This window comes from Triticum urartu, chromosome 2A (genome assembly GCF_056163025.1).
Source record: "Triticum urartu cultivar PI428250 chromosome 2A, HENAU_Tu73, whole genome shotgun sequence".
Taxonomy (NCBI): Eukaryota; Viridiplantae; Streptophyta; class Magnoliopsida; order Poales; family Poaceae; genus Triticum; species Triticum urartu.
The window spans coordinates 661,340,821-661,353,808 of NC_141874.1; the positions used below are offsets into that span (position 1 = coordinate 661,340,821).

Below are 12,988 nucleotides of genomic sequence, written 5' to 3' on the forward strand. Positions count from 1 at the left end.
ACGCACGCGTGCTTGTCCTCTTTCCTCATCAGGCCCGCTGGTCAGTAGCACATTGGATTCACACCCTCGCCCGCCTGCTACGTCGCCAATGCCGCCGGCCATTTTTTCAGCTAAAAATGGATACATAGATAATTCTAGCGTACACAGATGAAAAGAAAAGACCACTACTCGTCGATTTCTGATTCTGACTCGGTAATGTCCTCCTCTGACGTCTGAATGTAGGCGTCAGCATACGCCTCGTCTTCAAAATCCCAACCCGCCGTTTCTCGTAGCTTCAGTTTCAGTTGAGCTGCTTGCTTCTGCGAACGCTTGTCCTCCCCATAGGCGGCTCGCTCCCTCCTCCTCGCGCCCCTCTCTAATCTCCTTTGCTCGTAGAACTGGCGCTCGTCGACGATGTCCTGCGGAAAGCCTCCACGCCATACCACCAAGGTTTCCACATCCTTCTCCGCGATGGCGAGGCGACGCTGCCGCCTTCGGTGGACACGACGGTCCTCGTCGGTGAAAAGCCGCGGGAGAGGCGCCAGATCCTGCGCCCGCTGGCTCGACACGTTGGGAAAAAACATATCCCGACGAGGCCTCAGGAGGCGTCACGCCGCCGCGTCGTGCGCGCGGGCCGCTTCCTCTGCGGTGTCGAAGGTGACGAGGATGAGACGTTTCTCGCGAAACCAGATCTCGGAGGAGAAGGCGCCGGAGCGAAGCTTGCGGACTCCGCGAAAATCTGAAGCGCCCAGGCGGCGGATCGACATGGTGGTGCAGAGGCGGCGAGAGTGGGCGGCGGACAGAGTGTGGAGGGAGCGCCTTCTTTATAACGAGCGCCGGCCGCGGCGCGCGCGCGAACCTTTCCCGCGCGCTGGAGCGCCAAAACCAGCGCGCTAGGCCTCTTTCCCCCACGCGCTGGTGCGCCAAAACCAGGGCGACGACATGATCTAAAACGCGTGCGGTCATGAAATGGGTCGGCCCGTTGGACGCACTGCCGACCCAAAACTAAAAGAGGGCGGACTGCGGGCGGGTGGCCCACCCAAATGGACAAAAAACGGACAAAAACACCGTCCGTTTGGGTCGGCCCGAAGAAGTCTTTTTTAGGACTTTTTAGAACTTTCCAACAATGCTTCTCCATGCACCCATTGACCTGTCGCCCCATGGTGTTGTTTGGTTGTTATTTTTTTATACTAGAGATAACATGGTCATTTATTAATCTTTAGGGAGGAATTAGGGACTTTTTAGTCTCTGAAAACAAACAGGAAAAAAATTTTTAGGAACTAAAAACTTTTTAGTTGGGACTAAAATAAGTGATAGGACTTATGAACCCTTAGTTCCGTACCGTCTTCCCGCAACGCAGATCACTGTCGTCCGTTCAGAGAATCGCAGCGGTTGGACGAACGTAGCTGTCACAGATGTGTACACAATCCATCCGTCCGTCCGTGCGGGCGTGGACGGCGGCGATCCCGTGATCGACCACCAACAAATCGCCATCACACTAGCAGACCCACCTTGGCCTGACTGACAGCGCGACGACGGGGCCAGCCAGCCAGCCAGCCAGCCAGAGATAAACAACTCACGCGCGCTCGATCGAAGGCGGAAAGAAACAAACGCGCACACGCCACCTCACGCCGCCCCGCGCACACTGCGGCCGCGCCACTCGTACACGGCCACCACCACCTGCTAGGCGGCGAGCGGCGAGCGGCGAGATCGGCGGCGGGCGGAGGAATGGTGGCGCCCGCGGGAGGAGGGTCGCCGTCGCGGTGGCCGTCGGAGGAGGAGGTAAGGAAAGGCCCCCACCCCCACCCCCACCCACCCGCATTGCCTGGATGATCGATCGAGGGAGAGGCTGCCGCCTGTCGGTGCTCTCGATCCCGCGGCCCCGTAAACTTGGGGATGTTTGGGGATTTATCTAGGGTTCAAGCCTCGAATCGCGGCCGCTCGTCCGCGTTTCCCCATTTGTTTAGCCACGACTTGACGTCTGAATTGCTTACTCGACAAACTGCCCAGTTTAATTCCCTTCCATTTCTCTAGCGTGGGCGTCGACAAGGAACTTTTACTGTTATAGCGGAATTCCCCCCCCCCCCCCCCCCCCACCCCCCCCCACAAAACGGATTTATATGCGGTCGATAGTAGCGGGGCACTGATTGCTCGGAATTAATTTGGTACCGACGTAATTTGCAGTGTGGTGGTTATTTCTGAATCAATGCAGGGATCTGCACTTGTTTTTCTGCTACGTGATAAATTGCTGACGTGGATGGCTCAGTAGGACCACAATCTGCTCTACTTTCTGAACGCCTGGAGATTTTTGAGATCGCATCAGCTCAAGTTTTGCTATAGCTAATCAGACGAACGAAATTTAGTTGTTTCAGTGACATCCGCATGACCTGGGATGCATTTTAGTTATGTAATTATATTGGTTAAATTACATGTTAGGGTCGGTTGCTTACTTAAGTTCTTCCTTATTGATGTGTATGAGCCTCAGGTTTATCTGTACTGTTTCTGGCTATGCAGCTTGACATTGTGCGGAAGAATGTGGTCGAGATTAGTGGAAGAGATGCGAGAGAGGTTAGGGTGGTTGCTTGCCCCTACAGGATTTGTCCTTTGGGGGCCCACATTGATCATCAGGTAACTGCCATTACTTGATAACCGTTAAGTCATGGTTGTACTTACTGTCGATATGCAATATATCATACTGCAGCACTGGAACTGAAAGCTAGAATTCAGTTGTGCATCCAGCTGTCCAGCATGCCTTGCTATCCACACAGCTTCGATTGTATACGATGTGCTGCAAGTCATATTGTAGCTACAAGCCTAAAAAATTGTTGGATAAGATGTGTGGACCAAGTGGTACCAGCAATATTGATCGGCCTTGATGTTTTTTAGGATAATAATTAGCTAGCAGATGGTAGCGTATCTGCTTACTAGATTTCCCCCCTGCAAATGTTTGAAAGTTGCAGCAATCTTTGTAAAGCAGAGCTAGCAAGTTAGACATAATGGCGATAACTGGTTCTTGCCAATAACTAGAAATATCAGTTTGGCCTTATTTGGAAAGGTGTGATAAGTCCAGATATTTCTTATTAGGGCTGCAGCATGAATTATTTCAGAGTTATGAGTAGTAAGCTCCAGCAGCATTGGTTTCGATTTCATGTTTAGTTTTACGCCAAGAAGGACAGTGTTTCATAATAATATTTAGAGGAAGGACAAAATGAGTATAAACTGCTGTTTTACCGAGTTATGGTGGGAATGACCCTGTTGTCAGCAGGTAACATACCAAGTCAGTGCTGCCAACGATTAACGGTACAGGGTCCAACTGACTGTAAACTAGTGCAAGCCTGCTTGGAATAGCCATTGTAGTATCTTCCACTCCTGGACGAGTCAATGGTGTTGCATGAATCTAGCATTTCGCAAATGGCTTTATAGACAGCTAGTTCTTGTGATTCGGGGTGCATAATACTCGTGATTTTATTCTGATGAAAACTTGTCTATTTTGCTGTAAGTTAGTTTTATCTATTTTGTTGTCTCTAGCAATACGAGGATCTGCTAACTGACTTGGAGTACCACTATGACAATCTTGTCTGCAAACTGGCAGGGCGGAATAGTGACTGCTATGACAATCAATTATGGAGTACTTCTTGGCTTTGTGCCCTCTGATGATGCTGAGGTGGGTAAATATACTGAAGCGTTTTTTCTGTAGATTATCTGATATTCCATTTATTTTTTTGTGAGGACTCTGATATTGTAATCGAACTAATTGTTTTTGCCCAAATAATCGATTGCACCACCTTCTGAATCCTGTTTCTTAATCTAGTTTATATGTTTGCTAAAACCACCACATGTGGAAATCTGGTCTTCTTTCAAATTAGTAGTTATGCATTCACACTCGTATAATCAATTGTATCACACTATGGCAATAGTGTTATGCATATTTGCCATTGGTAAACCTCCTTTCCTTTTTCAGGTTGTACTCCAGTCTGGTCAATTTAAAGGCGTTACTCGATTCAGGTAGGGCCATACACATCACATCTCTTGAAATACAGTTTGCACCCTAACAAATATCAAATACTCTAGCCACGTGGGTCCACCGAGGAAAACTTTGAGCGCCGTCTCATTGTTTTTTGTGATGACTAAGTATTAACCTGTAGTCACTTCATTCTGTTACCTCTAGCTAGTTCGTGATGAACACATTACGTTGCTAGGAAAGATCGCCCTATTTTATGATAGCTGTTGTTTCTATCCCTAAATTCAGGTTCTGTTAAATCTTCAATGTGAGAGAGCTAAAGTCAGAACTTGCATGCTCCATCACTTTTAACAGAGTTGATGACTTGCAAAAGCCTATTGAGAACCGAGGAAACATAACTTGGGAAAGCTATGCAAGAGGTGCAGTTTATGCCCTGCAAAATAGTGGATATGATCTCAGAAAGGTATCTCCATTTCAACCATGTAACAGTCCAGATTATCCTAGGTTTCAGAAAACTGTTGACGAATGGCTTCTTTACAGGGTATAATAGGTTATATTTCTGGAGTGAATGGACTTGACAGTTCAGGGCTTAGTTCGTCTGCAGCTGTAAGCTAACTGATATGTTATATCTTATATGCATTATCATGTGTTGAAATCTAACATTGAATTAATACAGGTCCTAGCTACAACTTTTTATTATGCTGTAATTATAGTTAAAACCTGATGTAACTTTGCTAGCATATAGATCATGCACAACAACATATGTTCTTAACTTTTTCTATGCCCCCATCTGTACATTATTTTACTTGGAGTAAATAACAGCTTTGTGCAAGAGCACATATTAATATACTTTTCTCTGTACAATCCTCATCAGGTTGGCATTGCCTATTTGCTGGCTTTAGAAAATGTAAATGATCTGGTCTTATCACCAGTTGATAACATTCAGTTGGACAAGTAAGTGTGTTTCCTTTCCATCTCCAATTCTCTATACTCTAGGAAGGACCAAAGTAGTTTCAACCCCCCAGTATGTTTGTTGAACTTGCTGTTGCTAACCATGGAATGACCTAGAACAATGTGCATCCTGTTTGTCAGGTCCATTGAAAATAAATATTTGGGTCTTGAAAATGGCATTCTAGATCCATCAGCCATTTTATTGTCTCGATACAGCTACCTCACCTTCATGGATTGCAAGGTAACACTTCGCTTTTATTTTTTCTCAAAGTTTATTACTCCCTCCGATCCAAATTAATTGACGCAGCCTCTATACATTAATTCGGATCGGAGGGAGTATGTTTATTTGTCCAGCCAGCATGATTGATTTTTTTTAACATCCTAGGCTGTTGTTATGATATTAGAAAAAGTGCTTTTTCACCCGCAAAAAAAAGTGCCTTTAAGTTCAAATTTTTGATCGAACTGCTGTATTGGGGCTATTCAAACATGTCAACTCGCCCTAGCATCCCTTTCCTTATTTTGTGTCGTTCACGCCCAGATTTTGCTGGGAAATGTTAATTGCAGTGTTGTCTGTTAGTATTTTTGTAGTGACTGAGACTCGATTTTGTAGACTGCCTCACCTTCCTACGTCTACTTCTCGGAACTAAGTAAAAGCCAGCAACCTCAAGGTCGGCTGCCATTCAAGATTTTGTTGGCATTTTCAGGTTTGCAACATAACCTACCCAAGTCGCGTGGGTATAATATGCGAGTCTTCGAGTGCAAAGAGGCTGCACGTGCTCTTTTATGGTGAGTTCCATGATTGGGTTTTTCAGTTTAGTCATGCAAACAGATGGCATGTTCAATTTTAAAGAACTGAAGTTCATGATCCCTGTGCAGTCTCTGTTAGTAGCTTCCTTTCTCATATAACATAACAAAAGTTTAATCATCATTCGCTATTTGAATTCCCAGTGCGTCAGGCTCTGAAGATGCACCAATACTTCGTAAAGGTAAAATATCTAATTAACATTGGTTCGTTGTGACCCATTAGTCAAATCTAACAAGTCTGATATCACCTTTCCTGTTATTGCAGTTGATCCAGGTGTATATGAGGCCCAAAAGGTACCCTGCCAAATCCAGCTCCATTTCCTAGATATCTTATTACTGGTACCAGACCTTGAATCTAGCGCATTTTGACAATAACATTTCGTGCAGTGTATATTAGATGAAAATCTTGCCAAGAGAGCTGAGCACTATTTCTCTGAAATGAAGCGAGTTGTTAAGGGTAAGCTTATCATATGTTTCATGTACGCCCTTCAATGTATTTGATTCTGCAACTTGAATTCCTCCTTGACAAGTTTCCATGCACGGGGATATCAAATCCATTTTTTTATCAGAGGAATATTAAATACATGGTTCTCCATATTTGTACTACTCATTGCATGTCCAAAAAAAGAACCAGCGTTTCTCGACCTTTTTGTTCAGCATACATGAACTGTATGTTAGCAGTACCTTGTATTCTTCATGAAAATACTAGGGTTGCATCTATCTCATTCTATGCACGTCCAAAAGAAACAGGTGGTTTACCGGGTATTTCTGATTCACCATATGTACTAGTATTTGACTGGACCTGCTAGACAGAAGGTTTCAGACTTTTTCGATAAAGAGAAGGTTACAGACTTGCAGTTAACATTTGACGGTCCACTGACTCTGTCGTATCTCCACTGAAGTTTCAACTAATAGTTTCCTTCTGGTTAATCTGTGTTCAGGAAGAGAGGCATGGGCTCGTGGAGACCTACAAGAATTCGGACAGCTGGTCTCTGCATCTGGCCGCAGCTCCATAGTCAACTACGAATGCGGTATGTCCATTGCAACACTTCAGGATCCACTGTGACATTCAGTTTCAGGTCACAATGCTTTTACATGTCGCTAGCAGTCCTTGACAGAAGGAACAATACTACAGTACTATTTGACGGAATTCCCAAACCGCAGGGAGCAAAGAGATGATACAGCTGTACGAGATCCTCCTGAAGGCGCCAGGGGTCCTCGGCGCGCGGTTCAGCGGCGCTGGCTTCAGAGGCTGCTGCCTCGCCATCGTCGAAAGCGACCGCGCGGAGGAGGCCGCGGCGTACGTTGGCGCCGAGTACGAGAGGGCCCAGCCAGAGCTGGTGAGCAAGATCCCCGCGGATCGTCGCGTGCTGGTCTGCGAGCCCGGGGACTCCGCGCGCGTCATATTGCAGTCATGAGCTTCCTGTTGGTCGGGACTTTGTGAAGGTGAGAAGGCCGACACGTGCAGAATTCGTACGTCCTCGTCCACCTGGAACTCCACCGTCTAAGTTTTAGACATTTATATAGTTCTATAAGATGAGACTAGCGCTGTTGTGTATGAACTGAACTCAGTCGAGCTCCCAGATAGCTCATCTGTGTATGTGTGGAACCATTTGATTCATTCGTTTCCACGTAAGCAATAAGCAGTAATGCAAAGGCTCTCTCTCTCTCAAAGGTGTAATGCTGCTAGTGGTAAAGGATGATAAGATAGGCAGAGTCTAATTATAAACAAGACAAATGGTTTATCGCTTCCACCAAAATGCCAAGCATAGTCGAGTATTTTTTACTCGATCGTCCCTTTTATATATCTTTCAGTTCTTTTTTTCCACAGACGAGAGTTTTATGGATGAACTAAAAGTTCATTACAATCGTTCAAGAGCAGTTCTGACACACAGACACACAATACTCCTACCATCCGAACTCAAGTTAGGAGAAAGATTAGGCAAAAGAAGTTGACCAGGTTGCCACACCTGTCCAGTGCTGATTGATCAGTTAGCGCAGGTGATGAAACAAACCAAGCGAGTGGTGCAGTACGGCATAGTCCTACGGACGGTGGCGGTCCGTACTCATTTGGAGTTAACAAATCACATTATTGCGCCTCAGATAACACTAAATCATACAGAGCGAACAATAAATAGCGACGAATCCAGTGCAGCAGGGGGCTGACTAGCTGAGGGGAGGTGGACACATGTACGGACGGCGCCCGGCTGACCGTGGTGTCCCTTCAAGCCCAGAAAGGATTCGAAGGGTATCATTACACACATATACTACTATTCCTTAACCAATAAACCATGCATATTGATGGATGATTAGTTCGGCAGGGGCAGCCATGTTCTCGCGCCTCATCTGGTTCATGCACACAGGTGGCTGATCACAGGCCAGCTGAATCCATTAATCTGCTAGCTCGTCCTAAATCAGAAGAATGAAAAGTAGATTGTGAAGTTCAAGTACGCAGGACGCCCAATCGACCCATTTTTTAGAGTTTGTCAGAATCATTTGAGCGTATAGTTAGCCGAACGAAGAAGAAGCATCATGCATATACATGCAACGCACTAGTTAGTTTGATCAATTTTTATTCTACTTACACCCTCAGATTCAAAATAAGTGTCGCAGTTTTGTACTAACCCCAGTTCGAAAGCTGCGACACTTATTTTAAATTGGAGGTTGTAATACTTAGTGAGGAGTCAGAGAGCTCCTGCTGGTGGCTAAGAAAAGAAAAAAAAAATCCTAGGAATCACATGCGTAAACTCCTCATTAAGAGTTTAGTCATGTAGTATGAATTCATATAGTTGATCTACACCTTCAGAGAAAAAAACCTCCACCTGTTATGAGACGAGCTCATAGTTGGAGTCGGTTGATTTGGATGCCATGAGGAATGGGTGTACGGAACTACGGACCGCATATTTCGGCAATCATTAAGTCTGTGGCAGGTCATACGTCGTACTACTACTATACTATGCAATAATGTTCAGTTTAGTATTCGATTGAGTTGACTGAAATTTGTATACCTAGCCTAGTCATAGGAGTGTTTGACAAAAAACAACCATAATTGAGGTTCGCGTCCCATAGAACTACCACTTTAGAAAAAAATGACTGATAACTATCAAAAAATTGGAATCTCGTGACTAAAAACTACCATTTTCAAAAAATGGCCAGTTTAGAAGATTTAAACGTGTTTATGACATGTGGGGCCCGTCTGTCAGGGCTGCATGGCGGGAAAGTCAACTTCGTTTATTTTTTACCGTTAAATTGACCATTATGACAGGTGGGAACCACACGTCAGCATCACCTCCTTCCTCCTCATCTCTCTCTCCATCTCTCTCTTTGGAATTTTAGCAAACACCTCATGTGCACCTTTGCCGCGGTGGAAGACCTGCCGGACCTTCCTCTCTCCGCTGGCGAGCTCCTCAGCCCCGTCGCCCCTTGCCATCTCTCCTTTCCCTTCCTCCCTACCTTCGCTTCTCACGTGCACGAGCTCCCCCTGCCATGGCGCCTCGGCCTCTGCTTCGTCCACCGCCTGCCATGGTCGGCCCCAAGCGCCTCCTCCCTGCCTCGCCTACAGTCCTCCTGCATCTCCTCCGCGACCCCTGCCTGATGTCAGGGCCGAGCTGCTTGCCTCCCTTGCCATCCGCCACCATCGCCTCCCTCCTGTCGTTGATGTGCTGCTGGCCCTCGCTGTCGAGTGCGTCGTCGGTGGCCTCCTCCTTGCCCCGGGCTCCATCCAGCTCCGTCGCCTCCCAGCGTCCTCCTGCCCGCGCTGCCCCTATGGCTTTCCCGAGGCCATCACCGACCACCACCCCGTGACGCTCGGCCTCTGGACTACCACCACTAACGCAAGTACGTGAGTAACGGCGCCGGCGACTCGGCGGCGGCCAGGTCGCGCGCCAGGCGGCAACAGCTCGCCGGTGTGCTCCAGTCCAAAGAGCTACCGCCGGTGTGCTACTCTACTGCTGGTAAGGTGTTTGTTGAAATGCCAAAGAGAGAGGAGGAAGAAGGTGATGCTGACGTGTGGGGTCCACCTGTCTTAACGGTCAATTTAACGGTCTGCAATAACAGAGTTGACTTTCCCGCCACGTCAGCCCTGACAAACAGGCCTCACATGTCATAAACGCGTTTAAATCGTCTGAACTGGCCATTTTTCGAAAGTGGTAGTTTTTAGTCACAAGATTCCATTTTTTTGATAGTTATCAGTCATTTTTTTGAAAGTGGTAGTTCTGTGGGACACGAACCCTAATTGTGGTAGTTTTTTGTCAAACACTCTAGTCATAGTGTCAAGGCCACAGCTTTAACTTAAGTCACTGTGCCTCCTGAAGCCTTGGAAAAGGCCTTGGGACTTCCTAATTAACCGGTGGCCCACCTGCTAAATTCTTTGTTCAGGAAGCCATGTATGATAGCAAAATGAGTAAAGCATGAATAACTACTGACAGGATAATGCGCCTTCTGGGAAACTACCGTGGGATGAGACATGATGATCATCACCTGCTCAATCATTCACCATGCTTACCAATTTCAGATCCCAGAGGTGTCGAAATCATATTGGCTTTGGCTTCCATGGTCACCTCAAATCTCTGGACAAGTTTGGACCTAGTACCAGAAAAGGATGTCTCCAACTGGCTAAATTTCAACAGGGCACTCATGGGTACATATACTCCCGCCCTCAGTTCTTCATAGTACTACTAATTCACTCAATCATTACCAGTATATATATACGTATGAGATAGATGTAATGACACCCGGTCCGCACTAGCTAACCCTAACTGTGGCTGTTAATCAGTGTATATATTGTGTATAGAACTTAACTGCCACAGCTATATTTTGGAGGAACAACTGACACAATTATTGGGCATAGAAAATGGCAGACAAGTCGTGCGCTTCATCCGCCCGGTCCAGACGCGGAGTGCATGTCGCTTTGAACCGATGATTAGGGTTTTATAATCCTCTTTGTCATGGCTAACGCAAAGAAAGGTAAATCTACTATAGACTAGCTAGCAATGGCTACTCCGACCAATAACGTATATACTTGGCTAGCTGGACACTCGTTGTGTGGCTAGAGGTGTGGTGTTCCAATTCCAATGGATTAACCATTGTGTGTAGCTTGGTTTAATTATGTGGCTCTGGTTATTTATGAGAATTTGGTCAAGCGATGATTCACTTGCGGACTCTAGCTTAAAGATGATTGCGCACATTTTTTTTATCGAAATGGTCATTGAATTTGTTTCTTGTAAATCGAGCCAACTTGATCTTGAATTGAAGACACTCGTATGGTTTCTTAAATGGAATCGGGCTGAAAAGCCCTTTTGCTCAAAAAAATAAAAATTACTTAGCTTGTATACTAATCAGTTAACTACCCGTATACAAACATGCGATGATAGATAGCTGTGGGCAATTAGTATATACTTGTATATACCTTAGCAGCTCCAACACACAAAATGACCAAACGATCCAGTGCCGTTTCAGAAATAGTAGAATAGATAAGTTAGCAAATTCTTTATGGCAATAATTGCTGGGATAGTCAATCATTTTCAGATCTAGCACTGAAAAGAAGGGCCGGTCGCCTATGCATCATGGGTGGACTGATTGGAGTAGAACCACATGGACACTCATCCTGCAAACCTATGGATCAGATTCTTCTATGCAATCATGCGATTAACATACTACTGATGTGTATTGGTCGTAGGTATATCCATTTCATTATGTTTGACCACCCAAGCTTAATAAGACACACAAAAAAGAAAGCACTTGTCATTGTGAAACATCCTCAGTTGAGGCATCACCTGCCATTTACTCCCTCCGTCCCAAAATTCTTGTCTTAAATTTGTCTTGATACAAATGTACCTAAAACTAAAATCTAAGACAAGAATTTTGGAACAGAGGAGTATATGTCTTGCTTTGACACGGAGCTTGAGACTTTTTATGTTTTGGTATTGTGCATCTTAGGATGCAGGGGATAAAACACTTGTGTGGTGTGGTGGTACCATCTTGATAAAGACGATGTGATTAATTAAAGTTCCCAATATAAATGCAAAAATTGACTGTTATGTACTCTTAAATCTAGAGGATTGGAAAGTACATAAATTAACATAAGAAATACTGGACACACCACAGAAACAAATAATTATAAAAGGAGGTTTGAGCTGATGGTAACATCCCTACAAAATAGAGTGCAAAACTAATAATTCTTAGGAAAGACATCTTTAAAATTTCTATCTCCGAATCAAATGACTCGGAAGCGTCGAACAAAAATTATTTCGGAGATGCCGAATAACAGAGATACGCATGTAACTAGAAATAGCCTGGAGGAACTAGAGGATTGCTCGGCAATTTCGAAAAAAAAGAAAACTTAGAGAAAATGCAAGTTTGCCCAGCATAATAGATAACACTCTCTGCTCACCATGCCCGGCACAACCGGCCGACTAGTCCGCAGATACCGAGATTGTTTAAGTTAGTGGAAATAAGAGTTCGAAGAGGAAATTTTTGAGGATTGCTTGGAATCCTTGATTAAGTGGCCACCTCTAGATCTTTTGTGTGTGCCCCTCTTTACATCATTGTTGTCCTCAGACTTGATTTGGAATATTTGACCCACTTAAATCCTAGAAAATTAGAAACTGAGGGCTTTGGACTACAATAATCTTGCGAACAAAAAGTAGGGGTCACCACACACGATTTTCACTTAACAATAGGATTAAACCTGAAACATACTTAATGAAAACACTTGCCCTATATGTTGCAAACACAAGTTTGTAACACATGCCATGTTGCAAACATACAAAGCCCCGACATGTAGACATCGTGTATATAACTTGATCATTCTCTTCATTGAATTTTTTTTCCACAACATCATCCTTGTTGCAAAAATCCTTCCGCAACATCATCTATGCCACAAAAAGGTGAAAGACAATTTTTTTTTGCAACACAACCTCTATTGCAAATATATTTTGCAACATGATCTTTGTTGCAAAAAAAGACGCTTAAGGAAATAACGCTTCGAGCTAAGAGCATCTCCAGCCGTTGAACCCCCCAGGAGGCATTTTTTCGCCGCTTGGGGGATGCCGGCGGAAATTTTGGCCTGGGGGTGATAAACTTTCCATCCGTGTCCACCCCCAAGCCGTGCCCAGGCCGCGCCTGCCCCAGGCCACGGCCGGCCCGGCCTCACCGCCGAGCTCGAGCAGAGCAGCATGAGCCCCGAGCTCCACCGGCGCCGTCCTCGACTAGTGCTTCCACCGCCTGCTGGTGCAGCGCGCCACTGCCACCTCCGGCTACGACCCATCCCTGCTCTGCGGCGTCTCCTTCAAG

At 45.5% G+C, this 12,988-nt stretch overlaps 1 protein-coding gene across 1 annotated transcript; it reads left to right on the top strand.

Moving 5' to 3' along the window:
- The first annotated feature begins 1,542 nt into the window (after positions 1-1,542).
- Positions 1,543-7,369, top strand: GALAK (galacturonic acid kinase). The gene is made up of 14 exons (XM_087544802.1): positions 1,543-1,761; positions 2,494-2,607; positions 3,572-3,643; positions 3,941-3,984; positions 4,295-4,403; positions 4,481-4,546; positions 4,815-4,894; positions 5,033-5,132; positions 5,502-5,677; positions 5,840-5,877; positions 5,961-5,989; positions 6,083-6,152; positions 6,637-6,726; positions 6,860-7,369. The coding sequence occupies exons 1-14, from the start codon at positions 1,708-1,710 to the stop codon at positions 7,111-7,113; spliced, it is 1,296 nt and encodes a 431-aa protein (XP_087400928.1). The 5' UTR covers positions 1,543-1,707; the 3' UTR covers positions 7,114-7,369.
- Positions 7,370-12,988: the final 5,619 nt, after the last annotated feature.

Coding starts and splice junctions, on each gene's coding strand:
- GALAK (XM_087544802.1), top strand. CDS start 1,708: ATGGTGGCGCCCGCGGGAGGAGGGTCGCCGTCGCGGTGGCCGTCGGAG. Junction 1,762..2,493: donor GGTGGCCGTCGGAGGAGGAG/GTAAGGAAAGGC, acceptor CTGGCTATGCAG/CTTGACATTGTGCGGAAGAA. Junction 6,727..6,859: donor CATAGTCAACTACGAATGCG/GTATGTCCATTG, acceptor CCCAAACCGCAG/GGAGCAAAGAGATGATACAG.